This window comes from Pavona decussata, unplaced genomic scaffold, assembly GCF_977016875.1.
Source record: "Pavona decussata unplaced genomic scaffold, jaPavDecu1.1 SCAFFOLD_254, whole genome shotgun sequence".
NCBI classification, from domain to species: Eukaryota; Metazoa; Cnidaria; class Anthozoa; order Scleractinia; family Agariciidae; genus Pavona; species Pavona decussata.
In genome coordinates, this window is record NW_028145657.1 from 2,600,611 (window position 1) to 2,618,918 (window position 18,308).

The 18,308-nt window shown below is 36.7% G+C and overlaps 2 protein-coding genes across 4 annotated transcripts in view; one reads left to right on the forward strand and one right to left on the reverse strand.

The window, feature by feature from the left end:
• Window positions 1-1,742: 1,742 nt before the first annotated feature.
• LOC146456575 (ubiquitin carboxyl-terminal hydrolase MINDY-1-like) lies at window positions 1,743-10,559 on the reverse strand. The gene is made up of 8 exons (XM_085092700.1): window positions 9,595-10,559; window positions 8,680-8,786; window positions 7,496-7,689; window positions 6,247-6,389; window positions 4,803-4,993; window positions 3,231-3,383; window positions 2,434-2,632; window positions 1,743-2,134 (listed from the first exon to the last, which is right to left on the reverse strand). Exons 1-8 carry the CDS (start codon window positions 10,429-10,431, stop codon window positions 2,114-2,116), a joined length of 1,845 nt encoding a protein of 614 aa, XP_084948826.1. The 5' UTR covers window positions 10,432-10,559; the 3' UTR covers window positions 1,743-2,113.
• Window positions 10,560-11,057: 498 nt separating this feature from the next.
• The window catches only part of LOC146456576 (uncharacterized), an 89,510-nt gene continuing 82,259 nt past the window's right edge, over window positions 11,058-18,308 (forward strand). For 2 of the 3 annotated variants that reach the window (XM_085093052.1, XM_085093054.1), the window contains exons 1-5: window positions 11,059-11,728; window positions 14,287-14,352; window positions 15,509-15,580; window positions 16,056-16,121; window positions 16,751-16,822. In XM_085093052.1, the coding sequence (XP_084949178.1) occupies window positions 11,421-11,728; window positions 14,287-14,352; window positions 15,509-15,580; window positions 16,056-16,121; window positions 16,751-16,822 (584 nt within the window). In that variant the 5' untranslated portion in view covers window positions 11,059-11,420. Of the gene's footprint in view, window positions 11,729-14,286; window positions 14,353-15,508; window positions 15,581-16,055; window positions 16,122-16,750; window positions 16,823-18,308 lie in introns of all 3 variants that reach the window. The other variant, XM_085093053.1, reaches the window with a different exon arrangement.

The following is an 18,308-nucleotide window of genomic DNA, read 5'->3' on the forward strand; positions in this document are numbered from 1 at the left end:
GCGGCAAATGAAGGATAAACAAGGTCACGTGATTATTTCTGCCGTTTGCCGTTTGCCGCAAACCTGGTGCTTAATCTCTCCAATGTTTTGTTTTGACGGCAACGCCAACGAAAGCGTCACTTGAAAATATTAATTCTCGTTTTTGAACTTCTTTACGATTATTCCTACTCGTTCAATATAAATTGTACAAAATTGGCGAAAAATCCAGCAACTAAACTAGTTGAAACGGCGCTCAAGTTAAGACAGGGAATGAAAAATTCATCGTAGGGTGCTCACGTTCGCCGTAAAACTTTACATTGTCATTTCACGTTGTTCATTTGAAAGGCGGACGGTTCATTTAGCGAGGAAGGGAAATACAAAAAGAGCAAAGCAAATTTTAATAGAATTGCAAAGACAGCGACCAGTTGCCACGCCAACGCATTTTGCGTAAAGAACTGGATAAAAGGGGCGCAGGGCTTGATGGGAAGGAAGTAACACTCCACAACACCATGCTGACGAGGCAGGAGGTTTTATGCGATGGTGACACGTCCCCACTGAGCAGCCGGTTGCGTTCAAAGTCAAACCATATTACAAGTTTTAACCTTTTTTATTTGACAATCATTTTACTCCTAACTTTTTACATGTCACTTTAAGGGGGAGGGGATGGGGATTTAGCTAATCAATTCACCCTTGACTTTAAATAGAGAAGAAGCTGGTTCGCTTTCCTTCTGTTAATAATTGTTTTCTTGATTAACTTTCTCTAAAATAAACCGCAATGTCTGGAATTTGAAAACCGTGGAATGAACTCAGCACAATGTTGACTAAACAGACTGAGGCTTATTTTAAACCAACTCAGGTGTGAAAAATGTTTTCGTTGTATAGTACTGACAAATGAATCTTGACTTGTATTCCAACTTGGCACCTAAAGGATGAAAACTTGTGGGACGTTAAGGCAAGTTTTGAAAGCTGAAAACCTCTAAGATCACAATACCCATTGATAAAAGCTTGCCTGCAGCATTTTTTTTTCCTCGTACTGGATGAATTTGCAATTTTTATGGCTTAGTTATGCCAGAATAACCTATTGATTGGTGATTAAGCGTCTATGAATACTATAAACTTCAAAGATGTCTTAACAGATTTTGTAACCTTTGTCTATGCCATTAGTAAATTAAAGCTATTTGAATACTTAAATAATGTTGAAATCCTTAAGCAAATGCGGTTCTAATTCTATTGACTAACTAAGAAACCCAAAAACTACTAAATGCAAGCTGGCAAAAAGTAATTGCCAGAGGGGCTGTTTGTTCCTCTGTGTTTTGCAAAGAAATGTCCTTATTTCTTCATAGTGATCTTATTATTTCGACTATTTTGGAAGCGACACGCTAAAGAGTGAGCAAAATTTTGAGAGAATTTGAATTGACGTTGTCAGCAACAATTTTAGCAACAATGCCATCACCCTGTCCCTCCTCAACTATTTCAAACAGTTCTACGAAACATTGCATGGGCTGCTTATTTACACCACACCAAAGGGCCATTCCCAGTCATAAAGCCTCTATAATGTCATTTACAGCAACTTATTCCATTTAATTTTGATACGACTAGGTTTCTTCCAAGTCTGTGGACTACAGTGTATGTGCACACATGTAATTACTTGAACTAATGAATATCAAAAAGGGCCACTTAGGGTCCAAGCCTTGGAGGTGTGTAAAAGTACGTATATATGGAGCTTTCTGTCTCCAGAAAGTACTATTTTTTTTCATACACTGTAGGTTTTTATCTCCTCCTTGCAGCAACGAGATGGTCACCGGTGGGCGTAGAGTGTCAAATGGAATTTTTAACGGTAGCTAAGACGAGCACGTCCTCATATTTGTACGTAATTACACAGAGAACAATGTGGAATAAGTCCTCACTTTCCAAACTACACAATTAATTTTGAATTCACTAAGTTGAACACATTTTCTAATTTTATATCTATCCAGTAAAATTTTCAACACTTTTTTGACTAATTAACCATTCTGAATTCACAGTGAGTTGATTGGGTTCCCAAATACGTCTCTCCTTGGTGATACACACTCCACTTGACTATTGTGAAGGGCTTGAATGATGTCAATGCACAAAGTGTAACGTGCATGTCCAACTATAGTATAATACATTTATCCTGCAAGAACAGAACAAAAAAACAACAACAAAAAAACAATATTACAATCATAGATTCAATACTCACAAACAGTAACTGTATACTATGCGTATGACAATTTAAGCTAAACTGACAAATTAAAGCTAAAACGAAACTACTAACTGGATTATCATAACTTTTTCCTTTCTATGCCAAAACTCTGCTCATAACATGTGCCTCAGTATGTTACTCAGAAACCTAAAGTAACTTCTTCATCTCTAAAACATGGAACAATACACTAACATCGATTAAAAGGTTAACAGCTCATTAAGTTTACTTACACTGAGCGATTCTTGCCTTTGTTGACTGCTGCGCTGCTGCTGTTGTTGTGACTGTGATTGTGAAGGAAGGCTATTTGATCTTGTGGGAGATGCACGAGCTTGTTGAGGTCGTCTTTGTTGTTGCAGCTGCTGTTGCTGTTGCTGTTGCTGTTGTTGCTGCATCCTTTCTTCTTCTTGTAGCTGCATTGCTAATTGAAGACTGTGGATTAAAATAACAGAGGGCGAGTTTGAAAAGTTCTTTTTGAATGAATAAGAGTGTAATGGATAAGGACATTAACTTAATGAACAGTTCCATATTCAAATTCTTAATCCTTCACCATCAACGTAATTTAACAGTTAATTTACTCGTCAATTAACACGGATCATGCTGCAAATACCAGTTGCCAAAGACAATAAGTTTTGTGGTCAAGCAACATCAAAGTGAGTGCACACTCTTTTAGCTCCCTTTTGAAAAAAATGTGCACCCCCAGATCTGGCTAATGACTTTCCAGGTCTGGAAAACGAAATTACAAAATTCCATGACTTTCCAGGTTTTCCATGACTCGTATGAAACCTGTTAAGCTTTGGAGAAGTTAACTCCACAAGAAAGGGGGCCAGTCAAAAAAAAAAAAAAAAAAAAAAAAAAAAAAATCTCCCCTTCTTGTTACAATGTTTAATATTTCAATGCTCTTAGCAGCAGGCAATCCTGGCTGTAGTTGACAGCCATAATAGCTACACTGTAGTTGCCAGTTACTTATGCAGCCCTGAGCGGCATTGTGAACATCCCCTCCCCCTGCCCCCACAATTTGTTTACATACTCGGACCATTCTTGATTTGTCTGGGCACTCTGTTGAGGAGGTGCTTGATTGGGTAGGGGCTGAGTTTGAGCAGGTCCTCCAGGATATGTGTGTGTCTGAGGCCCTCTAACTCCTTGATTCTGCTCCTCTTGAAGGCTTAATGCCACAAGGTAACTGCAACAAACAGGTCAACTCAGACAATGATACAGTTCAGAGCCCAGTTGTTCAAAGCCCGATTAAGCTAATCCTGGATTAACGTAAAATTTGATTCGAGTTTAATGACTAATCATCAAAGATTCTTCCAAAGATTTTATCCCTCAGTTTTGACTTTAGACTTGTCTTCACCATTAGCTTAAAATTAGATTTTAAAAACATTTTTAACGAGCGAGCTGGAAACCTCGGTTAACTTTTTAGCTCGGTTAGCTTTTAGCATTAATCAGCTTTCGAACAACAGGGCCCAGGAATTAAGTTACAAATCCTTAAGTTGTCAGAGACTTATTTTATTTTTGGCAAATTCTGGTCTTGAATAATTTTGAAAAGAAGTCGCAGACAAAGATTGCATTTTAATCATGTACAACTGGGTAAAATCTGTTCAAACTGGAAAAAATAGTTTAATATTACTGGTTATAGATATTATAAACCTACTTTACTGAATGTTCGTCTGAATGATAGTAACAAAACATGACAATTTCTGTAATTATGATTGAAAGCTTGTGCAAACAGTGAGCAAACCAGGCCAGGACTAGCTATCTGAAATGATGACACTCTTGTTCATAGTAAGTTTCAGATCTGAAGGACAATATAAAAGTCACCCTGATAAAATGTTTCACTACCCAACACCTGAAGAACTACTGCAAATGTTTTCAAAAAGTGAAAAAAAAAGAATTTTGTATTTAGTGCCTGCTTCCTTCTCTTGCAGGTTTACAGGTTCAATATATTATGTGCTTTGCATACATCCACATGAGCCCTCATAAGTTAACATCTTCAAACTACTTGACATTAATGTACTAGTTTTTCAAAGAGATAGCAGCTTGATGGAAAATGGCAGAACTTACAGGAAACTAAATTCAAGGTATGCTTGCAATAATTATTGTAGCTGTATTAAATTTATTTTTGTCAAATGGAATACTCCTTTTCTTTCTTTTTAAAATGACTGACCTGCTCACATTCACAAGAGAGAAGGAGAGCGAAGCATTTTCTAAGATTGCCAAATCCAAAACAGAATATTACTTTTTAACAATGCTTATAGCTTGGGATAGTGAGCTGTACTTAGAACTCACCATCCCACGATTTAAAACCTTGAAAATAAGGGAACTGAAAAATTAAACATCAATAAAATTTACTACTGACACTAGGAAATTCTAGGATACTGTAGCCTGTTATTATTAAATAAATATAACAAGTACTGAGAAGTTTTTGAAGTTAAAATAAAGATGGCTGAAGTCTGCAGGTTCTCCTTCACATGGAAATACTGTTAAGGTTTCTGAGATGCAAGAGGTTTGAGAATATTAAATTCAGAATAGCAAACCTTCCAAATAACAATATAGTCATGTGGTAATCATTATTATTTTGTTAAAAACTGTATTTCCTTACTCTTGATCCTCTTGGGAAAGTTGTTGATTGGGCGGTAGTTGTGTAGGCTGAGGTGCCCTTTGCATGGCAGAAAGAGTCCTAAACTCTGCATCAACAAAATAGCTATCACCTTCAACATTAGCCAATGACTCCCAGATAACACGATCTTCAGTCAGGAATCCCTGGTCTGTAACAAGCAGGAAAAGCTCATCCTAAAGAAGAAGAATTGAGACATTTAGAATTCGTTTACTGCAAACGGCAGAAATGACCACGTGACCATGTTTATCCTTCATTTGCCGCTCACTGTTTTCCGTTTCTCAGTAAAATTGAGTAGTTTTGCATGAGCATGAAAGGCCAGAATTATTTTGTACTATTTCTCATCTACGTAGCACTACTAATTTTTTCAAGAAAACATAAACGCAAATGACCACGTTACCATGTTTATCCTTCATTTGCAGCTTGCTGTTTTCAGTTTCTCAGTAAAATTCAGTAGTTTTCTATTAGCATGAAAGGCCAGAATTATTTTTGTCCTATTCTCATCAACATAACACTACTAATTTTTTCAAGAAAACACAAACACCAATCTCAGCAGACAGCATGTAAACATTCCTCACTGTAATATACTTGTCTTGGAACTTTTCATGTGCCAAATGCATAAGATGGTCATCCACATAATATCAAGATGTTTCAAAATGTTGTTAAATAAAATCTGATTTCCAAGTGTAGCGGCATCAGCTAAGTTGTCGGAGAGATCTGTGAAACTCAAGAAAACTAAATGACTCACAGGTTCTGCAAGGCTGAGAGGTTTATTGGGCTGACCCTTACAGCAATCCTGTGTAGGAGGACGTGTTGGGGTGAACACTCTAGTACGTTCTGAGTTAAACAGCAATAATTGCTCCCGTTGTTCCCATAGAATTTCTGTGAGCCTTATGGAAAATTACACACGTTTTCGCGGTATAAAAGCTAAGCACAAGTGACCGCTAGCGGAAAATCCTTGTGACGTGTTGTGGTTACAATAGGGAAAATATCTAAAATACTACGAAACAAAACTAAGGCATGCGGGTGCCGTTACACCAAGAATGTTCCAAACTTTTCCAACATTTTCCAGAAACTGTCAATCACTTAATTATAAAGTAATGTTACATTATTTTATGTTGACAAATTTCTCATTTTTTTCCTACTTACGTCATTCAATACAAATATTTACTGTTTATCACTGTCAGTTATATAAAATTTCTTTCATTTATTACTTCCCAATCAAAGTGAGATAAAGGCAAACAAAGCATGTTAGGAGACGGGGGCCAGAATCATTTTCAAAACCCTCCTAAGTAAAGATGTATCCCAAGTATTATTTCTGAACAACAGACTTAACAATGTTCAGTATTATTGAGAAACAATACGTAGGATATCTCTTGACTAAGCACGTCATTAAGAATCTGTCCACTGGCCAGCGAGAGTTTCATACCTTGTGCTTGTAAAAGGTGCTAAAATGATTGTTTCTAAAAAACACGCCAAGCTGATCATCTTGTAACTGTGAGTTCAGTTCACACAAGCCATGGTAAGTCAGCTGGCTGGCTGTCTGCTCAAGGAAAGATTCCCCAATAAAACCTAAAGGAAAACATAATGACAAATTAAGCTACTAATTATATTAATACATGTATATTATATGCATAGTGAGACTATCTCACCACTTTTTTTTTCCTTGGAAAAGAACCTGACAGTGTTTGAAACATGCACTGCTGAATTATGAAGCTCTCTCCCACACAACATCAGAACCCTTATTACTTTGTCTGACTATAATCAGAATCTATAGCAACTAAACTACACTAATTATAGGGGTGTATGGGATAAGGCCCTAAGTGACTTTTGATGTAAGGCCAAATTCTCCTTTTGTTCCACAGGCAAATACAAGCATTTTGGAAGGAGAATCTAGCAATTTATCAGACGTCACTTAGGGCTTTTTTCCAGGCACCCCTTCAAATAGTCTATTTATGTTAGTAACTTTTCTTCTCGTAGATATTAGCCAATAGGCTACAAAGAAGAAACAATAATTATTATCAAATGGGTGTGTGGTTAGTTCACGTTTTTGGTGTCTGAAGTATTTGAATTAAACCAGCTTGAATTGGTATTGTGAAGTTGTTGTTCACCTAGGAGATCAAAGCTGAGCTACAGGAAACCTGAAACTCAAGACTTGGGACAAGGAGACCTAAAAAGGCCTTATTGCACTGGAAAGTCCTCTTGTACATGTGTACAAATGTAAAATGAAGCAATAGGTCATGGTAGTGACTGTGATTGCCCTTGCCACATGACCAATGTATGTAATGTATGACTGAATTCTCAGTCCTTCAGACAGGAGGAAGGTTTATTAGGTCCCCATGGCCAGATGATACACCACTACCACATCTGGGTGGAAACAAGACATCCATACATATGTACACGTTAAATATTTAACTCAAATTTACAAAGTAGCAGCTGTAACCTTCTTGCAACCTTTCAACAGAAATGTTGGACTGTTACATATATACTGTTCACCATCATCTTTCACATCATTATAAACCACCATTAATTAATAATCAATCCCAAACAATTTAACAAAGATGTGCAAAGTATGCCATTTGACAGAGATTCTTTGGTTTTTTTTTATATTGTTGCCTGAAAATTCCCTTTGGGAATGTGATAATAGAGAATGAATATTTATATTAATAATTATGTACCTTCAGACACTAACTGGCTCTCAACACCATCTTGTTTGCTTGCAATTATTTTCTCCACCAACTGATTATAACTCAAGCCACCCACAGCAGACACTGTGTCTGTGTTTTGTGGATCAACAAGCCAACCATGGTACAATCCAATGGAAAGAAGATCAAACACAATGCACTCTGGAGTGAACTCAAAGTCTGAAACCCTGTTCAAGTGGCAAAAGAATTCTAATTATTATTAATAATAAATTAAATTTATAAAAAATTATACACAGCGTCACTATTATACTTTGTATAACACAAATTATACAAAGCGTCAATATGTATCATTTGAATGTACAATAAAACGTCACTTTGTCCCATGAAACTAGATTAATGGCCTCTGGCTCAGCTCCCACAAGTCTTCTGTAGCTCAGTGATAGAGCATCCGAACAATAATTATTGAAAGGGCTTACATGTAGGTTCGACTCCTGATAGGAGCACTCGAATTTTTTCCGAGTATGCCTGTGCCATTTACTGATTAATACATCATTCTCATTAATTCCCCAGGCTTAACCTATTCCATCACACTATTTACACAGCATCACTACATCGCTAAGATCATAAAAATATTCCAAAGTGCTTAAAATGATGCTTTTAATATTTAATACAAAAAACATGTGTAGAAGTAGTTGCATTTATTTATACATGATAAAAAATTACAGCAGAGCTGATGTGGTCGTGTTAACAGTTATGAATGAAATATAAATTAAAATGTTATAAAAATAACACATTTCAATACTTAAAAAGCTAAAACTTAAACTATTTACAGTGATCCTAAAACAAACAACTTAGACACATTCAAATTCAAATCAAAAGTCTAAATTATTTACAGAAGAATACTTTTCAGCTTATTTACAAAACAGTTTGTACCAGATAGAGTGTAGCTCCCTTGTTTGTGTATCCAGAGAGTTCCAAAGGCTTATAATAACATTTATAAAAATAATAATATATATAAAAAATAATATAATGTACTAATATAAAAAATTATAATTAAAAAAATATAGAAATATTAAGTGTCAAGACAAATATTGTAGGCTTGCTTGTTCTTGCTCAAGAATTTACATGATGGTATGATATGCCAAATCTCCAACATCAATATATGGGCCACAAGGACCCTTGAGTCAACCAAAGGGTACAATAAAAAAAATACTTACCCTGTAAATTTGACATTAACATCAAGTCCTGTTTGTAATTTGTTCATTATTGCAATGGCATCATGCATGTTTTGTTCATAGTTAAGTTGAGCTCCCTCAGACAATCTCTGTAATGGAAAAAGCATCTAATTTACTTTCTTTGGTCACAAATACAGTGCCACTTTCTTATAATACGCAAAGGGCATAACACACAGTCTGCGTATCATTGCAGGTGGAGATTAAAAATAAGCCAACCCTTGTATGATCTGTAAAGGTTTTTCACTATATACATTCAAATTGCATTATTTGCGATAGAAATTTCAAGTTGACCTTAACATGAGAAAAGGTGTAACTCTAGGCATGCGGCACAAAAAGAATCCAAACATGGGTCTTGTTCTCTTGATTTGCTTTTGTGATTATTAAATAATTTTCATCTTGTGTTTTCTGTCCTGCACTCCAATACAGTTGTACTTTGCAATTTATTTACTCGCCAAAATGGCTGGTGAAAGCATAAAACATACTAGCCAAAACTGAAGTTTTACGAGACGAGTAGACCTGTGGCTAGTTGTCTGGACACTGACATTACTCTCGAGCTGTGCCCTGCAATACTGTCTGATTTAAATGCCAACAGCACATACACCAACAGGAAAAAATATTGATTTGCACGAGAAAAAAAGTAACATACACTGCAAATAATTACAGGTGTAAATGAAGGAATTCCCTCAAATCCGCAATGTAAAACATAATTTTGGACAATTGTTGAGGGGAACATTATGGTTTTCAGTGTTACTCATTTTTTTTGTGCAGTACACCTGTATTTCGGTGAACAATATCAAATGATATCAAATATTTGTTAGTGATGTCAGCCAACACTCATACGACAGCCAATCATTGCAATGGATTTCTACGTACAAAACAGCTTTCTACAACACATACTTTGGGTGATTCTTCCAGAATGCAGTCACCAATGTACTCCATAAGTTGCTCAGAGGTAACAATTTCCTGCAGTGTGGGAATATTGATTCGTCTCTGCAAAAGCAAGACATTTACTATAGCAAGAAGGGGGCATGGGCCATTTTCATTCTGTGTGATTACTGGAGTGTTAATTCCCTTCCATTTAATCCACTTGATGTGGTAAATTGATTCTAAAACCTGTTGTGCTTCTGTAGAGCTAGTAGCTGATTTAGCACTTCCTGTTTTGTCCTCATGTCCGGTTGCCACCTCTTGGTCTACATTTGCAGTTGCTGAAGTAGATCCTGCTTCAATTGTTATTGCAGCGCTAGCATCACTTATACCTTGCCCTGAACTATCGTTCTTCTCAGATAAATTAATATCCATGTCTTCATGATCATTTGCTGCTGAAACCTCACAGGCACTTCCACTATTTTCCGATAATTGCGAGCAACTTTGCGTTGTATCTTCCTCTGTGCCGGAATCATTGTCGAGTTGTGGCTGAATTCCATTCTCACTTTCATCCTGATTGTTCATTTCCCTGCACGGAACTGCTTCACCGCTAGTTTCGTCGCTACCTTCGACGACAGGCAGCAAATCTCCTCCATCTAACACTGAATCCATAATTTCGTCGCTTGCTTTCCTATCACTCACTTTGGAACCGGTTCCTTCCTCCGACATTTCGCCTGAATTGTCACAAAGCTCTGCCGCACTCTGGGTTTCTGACTCTTCCACTGGTGTTACGGACTTGACTGCGCTAACAGGAACAGTGTTTAAAAATGCATCAGGATTTGATGCCGAATTCTCGGTGACATCTTCCATTTTCAGCACTCGTCCAGATAATCAATACAATATGAGACACAAAAGCATGCAGATCCGAGAATAATTTTCACACCTTCTAGTCAATAGGTGTCTGCTTTGGAGGTGAATAAAGTTCTCTTGGTCACGTATATGGCTTCTTGGAAGTCTCGACAAGTCACAAGTTTTCTCCCAGGCAGTCGCTTGCAAAAGGGACTTCTATCCAAAACGTATGACGCCTCAAGCAGAGGCTAGAATACTTCAATCTGTTTTCCACTTTCGTTGTCTTTTTCAGAGCAAAATCAAGCATATAATCTTTGATATTGTTTCAAACGGAACATGTCACCCTCTAGTCTAAAACGGCCGGTTAAATTTGGGATAAAAACCACGTTAAAAGATTTTGATATGCCATTCAATAATGCTTTCAAAATTCATGTAAATTGAGTAAAAAATGAATAATTTACAGATTGTTTTCTAAGACAGGTCATCCCCAAATTAAACCCGCCATATTTTCTTTTCGGAACGTATACCAGAAGACCTTTCGGTTTGGGTTTCTCGTGTGAACGCCTTCATAATAGACTACATGAAAACTCCGGTGGACCGCCATATTGAATACCGATAAAACCCTGAGAACGAGTTGAAATGTTTTGGCGAATTATAATTTCAGCTGAAAATTTGCATTTTCAAGTGAATATTTATAAGCATAAACACGACAGTGCGGAAAATTATAGCCCCGAACAACGTTGCTTATTGGTAAAAAGCTGTAGTTTTCCAAGAAGACAAAAAAAATCTGCGGCGATTCAAGTTCAACTTGGAATGAACCCCTTGGCGGGAAAAGAATTGCAAGTTTGACCTCAAGACATTCAAAATGCAATGTGGAGAAATCAAAAGTCATTGACGTAGAAACGCTTTGGCTTTCTTTAGCAACGAAAAAATCCAGCTGTTAAATTGCCTTTGCTGAGGTGCAACGCATTTCGTTCAATCAGGGAGGGTGCTACTGGCGATTTTGGAAGATGTCATTGAAGCACGTTTGTTTCTTTCGTTTCCAAGCAGTGTTTGTTTGTTGCTTGTTTTTTCCGCTCACGAGAGTCGTTCAAACCTTCCCTAATTATGGTGGTAATACTTTCCTTGGATATCAATACTGGAACAACCGTTATACCTTAAACTATCCTAGTGATTGGTCCGGGTTTTGGAATTCTAACAGCGATGGAAGATCGCAGTACAACCGCGCTAGTTCGGAGTTTAATGGCAGGCAATGCAGTGGCTGTTCGTGTTCAGACAGCGATAGGAAAGTTACTTGTACTGGAAGTCCCACGTCACTGTGAGTACTTCATTATTTGTGATGTTAGTTGGATTGCTCTTTTAATGATCGTGGATTGGTCTGTTTGATTGAATTTGTTAAATGTAGTAATCGTATGTATAAAATGTAGGGAACTGATTGTGTTAAGCTCAGTGTTAAGGTAGTTTATAAGCAGTGTGTGTGAATTAACGCAATTTATTTGCTTTGTCACTATATCAATTACTATTCAGTTTGAATTGTTAAGAGGTATACTTTCTCAAAATACATGTAGTTTGTTTTTATATTGGAATACTTTGTAAACCCTGCCTCTGATCGATACCAGGATAAACCGCAGCTAAAAATAGTTTTTCTTGTCACTAATGGCTTCTTCTCTTAAGGTTCTAAGAATTGAGTCAATTACAATAATTACAGTGACAAAAGGGACTCACAAAAGTGAAAAAAAAAAGAAAAAATCATGCCAAAAACAAGGGTACCAAAAATATCCAATCACCCAAGTGAGTCTTTGTTAGAAATAACACATGATGATAGTGTCTATTTGATGCAAAAACTTATCATTTTGCTACCAAAAATATCTTCAAAAAATTGTTCTAACACGTGAAAATTAGCTATATATATTAACTAAATGTTCTTTTAAAAAGTATCGTTTTAAACTTATTTTTTAAAAAAAGTTCGTTAATTCAATGGGTGATCAGTTCCATAATTTAGGAGCACAGACAGAGAACGCTCTGTTTCCATAACTCTTCAAATCAGAGAAAATCCAAGTAACTAATAGTTTGGAAGAAGAAGATCTAAGGTTGGGTGCAGGAGTGTAACTTGAAAGTAGGTCTTGTATACAAAAAAACAAAAAAATTTAAAACAATACGTTAATTAACTGGGAGCCAAGGGTGATGTGGTCGTATTTGCTCCGTTTCACTATAAAGCATGACACAGTTTTGAACCCGTAGAAGTTTTTTGAATTATTCTCTGTTAGCCCATATAATACCAAATTACAATTATCTAGTCTATATGTGACAAATGCATGCACAAGACAGTGTTTTTACACTTTCATCACATAAAAATCTTGGAATACAGCCAATATTTTGAATTTTGTGAAAAAAAGGAGATGACTTGCAGATAGCTGCAATTTGGTTTTCAAAATTAAATTTATTATTGGAGATAATTCCAACATTTCAAGCAGCATCTTTACTGTAGACATTGTCAGGGCCTAGCCATCATTTTCTTCATAGATAACAGAATCTTTAGATCTACAGCTAATGTAGTGGTGTAACCACTCATCACTGAGCTTCTGCAGTTGTTACTTAGATATCACTTTTGCAGAGAGACCAGTGGTGTTGCAATGTCCATTTCCTCAGGCTATTCACAACATCTTGATTGTAGATTTGATCTGACTCAGGTGTTATCACGCTTGCTGTACACATCCAGGACGTTTTACCGTCATTTTTTGATTGTTTGCTCATATATTAAGTGGTAGTAAATTTTAAGAGTTACCTTTTTATACCAGCCAAGAGAATTGACCTTTGACCTTTGTCATATTCACAAGAGTGAAATTTGTGAAATAATATATTGTTGGTGGGAAAACTAGTCATTCAATTTATTATTTTAAAAATGTCATCACAAGTTTAATGTCTGTATAACTCATAAGAAGAATGTTGGAAAATTATTAGGATGGTAACGGTCGATATGTCGGTCGACTCACGGTCGATATTTCGGTTGATGTATCCACAGAGTATCAGTCGATTGTCGTTCAAGAAGCGATCGAGTGTCGGTCGAGCATAGACCGCTATATAGGCGACATATCGACTGATCATTGGATCACCTTCGGTCGAGAGATTGACCGACAGTTGGTCGTGATAGCATCGGCAGTGTGTCGGCAATATATCGGTGAACCGTCGGACAAGTATCGGTAAAGTATCGGTCGATGCATCCACCGATACTCGGTCGACACTAAAAAGGAACAAGGATTTTGCTTTGTTCTAAACCGGTTAAACCGGCATACTACAGTGTAATATGCTGGCATATTTTTACGTGTTCTCCTGACCTAATATTGTAAAATGATGCAATAGTGGAAGAATGAAATGAGATAACGACAGACTATCGACCGACTAGCGGTCGTTATTATATTGGCCATCAACTGATCTGACGACCGATATAGCGGTGCGCTATGTACACGGATGTCGATCGAGATAAGGACGAAGTGTCGAAAAAACATGTCGATAGAATATTGACCGATACAGCGGCCGATACTATCGGCCGGTAAGCGGTGAAATGTCGATGAAGTATCGGTGAAGTGTCAGTGTATTGCTATCTATATTGGCCGACAGCCACCTCGGTCGACACAACGACCATAGCTGTACAACATCGACTGAGTCATCCCCAATTATCGACTGAGTGTCGACCGAGTAGCGACTGAGGCTAGACCGAGATATCGACCGTCAGTCGAATGTGAGTCGACCGACATATCGACCGTTACCATTGATCGAGGCCCCCTATAAGACACAAGATCCAAGTATTATTAGTTAACTGTACATGAAAACATGAAACTGATGTTTTGCTGACAATTGAGTGTGTTTTTCTTCCAGAACCATAAGGAATAGAATAATGGAAAATTTAAATCCAGAGGATTTGCAAGACACTCTTGTTACTATGTAAGTAGATATAAAATGTGTGCTTCCTGAAAATGTCTGTATTAAAAAAAAATGTCACTGGAATTCTGAGGAGGAAGGGAGATTTAAAAGCCAAGGTTTTGTAAGGAAAGAATGAAACGAAAAGTGGAATTTCTAGTGAAGGTGGGCACGAAACCAAGAAATCCAAAATCTGGACCAGATTGTTTTAAACCAGCTTGTCATTTTCTAAGCATTATCAATCAGTGGCACCCTGGCAGCTAGAGGTTTTTCATATGACTTACAGTTACAGACTGAGATGATATCAGGATTTTTGTGAAGTATTTGATTAGGAGGGACCAAATTTAACTTACACTGTTGCAGGGGTCACACGGTAGATTTGCCCTCATCCTTTTGTATACAGTTAAATAATAGCCAAGACGAAACATATAATAGGCAAGTAATGGTCCCAGTGTGTCCCTGCTCTAACAAAAATGTGAATATGAGAGACTCTTAAGGTGACTCGACTCAGTTATTTTTCGGCGGTACCACCCTACTTTGAAGCTCTCTGGTATCCCCACCTTGGGTCTTTGCGATTTTGTTGAAACTCTGTTCAGCGCAAGGCACTAATGCGCACTATGTGTAACCGAGAGATTTTTACGAAAGAAAGCCGACAATAGCAGAATTTCTACTCAGACCTCAAAAGGGGCATGGCACTATAACCACGTGACATTTACAGTACTCTGATCGCCAAATTTTTTTGCTTTATTGTAGATTGATCTCTGTTATCCATTCTATGTGTTACACTTATGATAAAAGTAAAGGTGGGGATACCAGAGAGCTTCAAAGTAGGGTGTTACCGCCAAAAAATAACTGGGTCAAGTCACCTTAATGAAACCAGAAACCATACTAGAAAAACCTTTATATGGCACCCACAGTAATGCAAATATTCAGTAACATGATGTGGTTCAAAACTTCATGACAGCCTGAGAAGTGAAATAATTGGACTCATTCCCTGTTGGTAAGTTGGCCTCTATTCCCTCTATATACTCTCTCCCTCTCCTACCTTAGTGCAAAAGTTTAGCCTCACATAGGTCTCTTATATGTGAATATAGCTACTCATGTCCAACCCTTGTTCACATCAGATTAATTGAAGTAAATTTATAATCAAATTATTTACGATTGCCGTTTCCTTTTGCAGAAAAATTTTCAACTCTGGTCTGAAGTTTGTCAATGCAACAACTTTCCACAACTTAACAAGTTTGACGACATTGTAAGCTGGCAGGAGTTACATCTTATGTTGCTCACTTCAGATAAATCAAAATTAATGCAGAGTTTAGTACCTAGCCATGCTTTTATGTATTTATTTATTTTTTATTTAGTACCTTTCATATAAATCTATAACATCATACAGCTACAATATTATTTTATTTGGCTACACAGGCCTTTCAAAATTACTTGCCCTTGTCAGTGTATAATACAAAATGTAAAAATGAATAAAACATGAAATTAATGTTAGAGAGAACTGTTTCTCATTTTGATTGAAAAATCCTAATTAAAAGTAATTTTCCCTTTTCAAACAACAAGTCCCTGGTGTGTCACTTCAATGGTATCGAGCTCTTGGATAATTCAAGAAAATATGTTTTCTCTCTAGGTTAATGAAGTAAATGTCATCTGTAGGCCCAGCAATAGTGAAGAAAGACACTTTGAATGTACATGTAACAACATTCCCTGTATTTATATTGTAGAAACTTGGCCAAAAACCAGCTGGAAGACTTTCCAGATATTTCCAAAAATGCAGCACTGGAAGAGCTGTAAGTCAATTAATAAATAATATTATTTTTAGTTATTAGCTGCAGTCAAAGCTGTTCTAAGCAGTGTCGGTTTACTTATGACAAAATTAAATATGACATAATTATTAATATTAAAAGTTGGGTCACTGTGTAATGCAATTTCAGGGATTTGCTTGGCTTAGCAGCCAATACGGTCTATGAGCCATTACACCATGCCCAAGAAATACGGCAGCCATTAAATTGTCTTCTGGTTGTTCTTGCAAAGCAAAATCAGCAGGATCTAGCCACATTTCTTTGAAGATTGTTTTTAATGATTAGAAACAATTGTTCCACTCATGCTTGTTGGATATGAGATGATTATAGCCAACTTGGCATTACGCACCTTGTTGGCTATCTATCATCACATATCCAACATGCTTGTGGAATAATAGTAAGTTAATTATTTCAGGGGTAGTGACTGTTCAGTTAAATTGTGGTCAAGTGATTGTTAACAGTTTACATTTGTCAGGTTTTAAACTGTGGTACTCAGTACTGAATGTTTATTTGATAAATTAAGCACCAACCAAGATACAGTAGGAAAAGCACATAAATTTTATCTTAAGTCAAAATTATTTTTGATCAAAAGCTGTTTTTCTAATTCTCTCATTTAGTGACTTGTATGCCAACGCAATCAAACTATGGAGCCACAACTTTACCAACTTGCCAAAGGCTCTGACCAGAATGTGAGTGTGCTCTTAGTTTATATTTTTGACGTTATTGTTACACTGCAAATTTTTATTCTGCTAATGCCTTTAGTTATTAATTTGCACTAAATACATTTTACAGTATGTTGTGACATTATGGTTACTAGAAAAAATTGTAAATCAAAGTTATTTGATTGTATCCCAACCAGCTAAAGAATTCGGTATCCATACATGTAGTTTACAATTAGTTTGAATTGTATTTAATCATTTCATATGGCCTTATTAATTAGTAAATAAATATTCTCTATGAAATCAATAAACAATCACTTGCTTTGTATTTACAAAATTAATGTATTATTTTATACATGAGTTAGTATGTTTATTGTAATATTGTTATTCTTGTTTTATGATTCCCTGTGATATACTTGTATGCTCAGCCAGTCAGTTAAGCCAGTCAGTTAGTTGATCAGCTTTTCCTTCAGCAAGCCAGGTACTGTATATAATCAGTCAATAAATTATTGGCCAGTTAATCTGATCTGTTCATTGGTCTGAAAGTTAGTCAGCAAGTCAGTGAGTTACTGTGCACTAGGAAGACAGCCAGTCCAGGAGTCAGTCAGTTGATGGTTGGTTGATTACATGTACATGTGCAGTGAATCAGTTGGTAAGTCAATCAATGGTCAATTAAGTCACATAAATTAGACAAGTCATCAGTTTCCTAGCTCTGAACTCTACAGAGGCTTGCCTAACTAGAGCTCTAGGTGTCATAGGTTATCGGGAAAAGTTTCCTGAAGTTTGCTGGTCAATTGTTCACATGTATCAAGTTTCATTTGGCAAGAACACGATGTGAGGAACAAAATTTATGGGAGTTCTTCAAAGGAAAATGTTATGGGCACTTGCTGTTTCACCACGTGTGCCGTAGTACCTTTCCACTTCATGTATTCCAAACTTGTGTCATTTTTAGCCCTTAAACAACAACTTGGGGTTGCTCTCTTTTGAGTCACAATGGTTTTTGTGTCTACGGCTTCTAGAGAAGCGTAGACACTATGTCATCGGGTTGAGTGAAAGAGTGAAAGAGTGTAAGAGTGTAAATGCCACAGGACTCCCAAATGGAATCCTATCGAAAGCCGACGCTAATCCTCGACTGACCGAGATCTAAGCGATTGTTTTACCGGATCAGGACAATGGCGACAATACGGTAAATGATGTTTTCCGATGTTGATTTGCTTTTTACAAATAGTTTAAGTGATGATTTGAACCAGAATTCTGTAACTTCTGTAATTTTCATCGCAAACGTGCCCGAATTTACTGCAAGAGATCGCTTTGAACAAACACAGAGTGTCTTCAAATTTTACATGCGTGTTTGCACGTACGCAAAAAAAACTGAAAGTTTTCTGCCTCTAATAGCAAATGCATTGTTTATCTCAATAAAATGTTGTGTTGGAAAAACTTCTTGTTGATTTTTGTGGCTTTGTCACTTCATATATGCGTTTGAGAAGCGACAAATGCTGCAAATGCGTAATCGAGG

What these genes read in the sequence shown, in the direction of transcription:
- LOC146456575 (XM_085092700.1), bottom strand. Translation starts at nt 10,431, where the DNA reads ATGGAAGATGTCACCGAGAATTCGGCATCAAATCCTGATGCATTTTTA. An exon ending in CTTTCCCAAGAGGATCAAGA is followed by an intron (nt 3,384 to 4,802) that starts GTAAGGAAATAC and finishes TGTTTGTTGCAG; the next exon opens with TTACCTTGTGGCATTAAGCC. An exon ending in AAAGGCAAGAATCGCTCAGT is followed by an intron (nt 2,135 to 2,433) that starts GTAAGTAAACTT and finishes CTGTTCTTGCAG; the next exon opens with GATAAATGTATTATACTATA.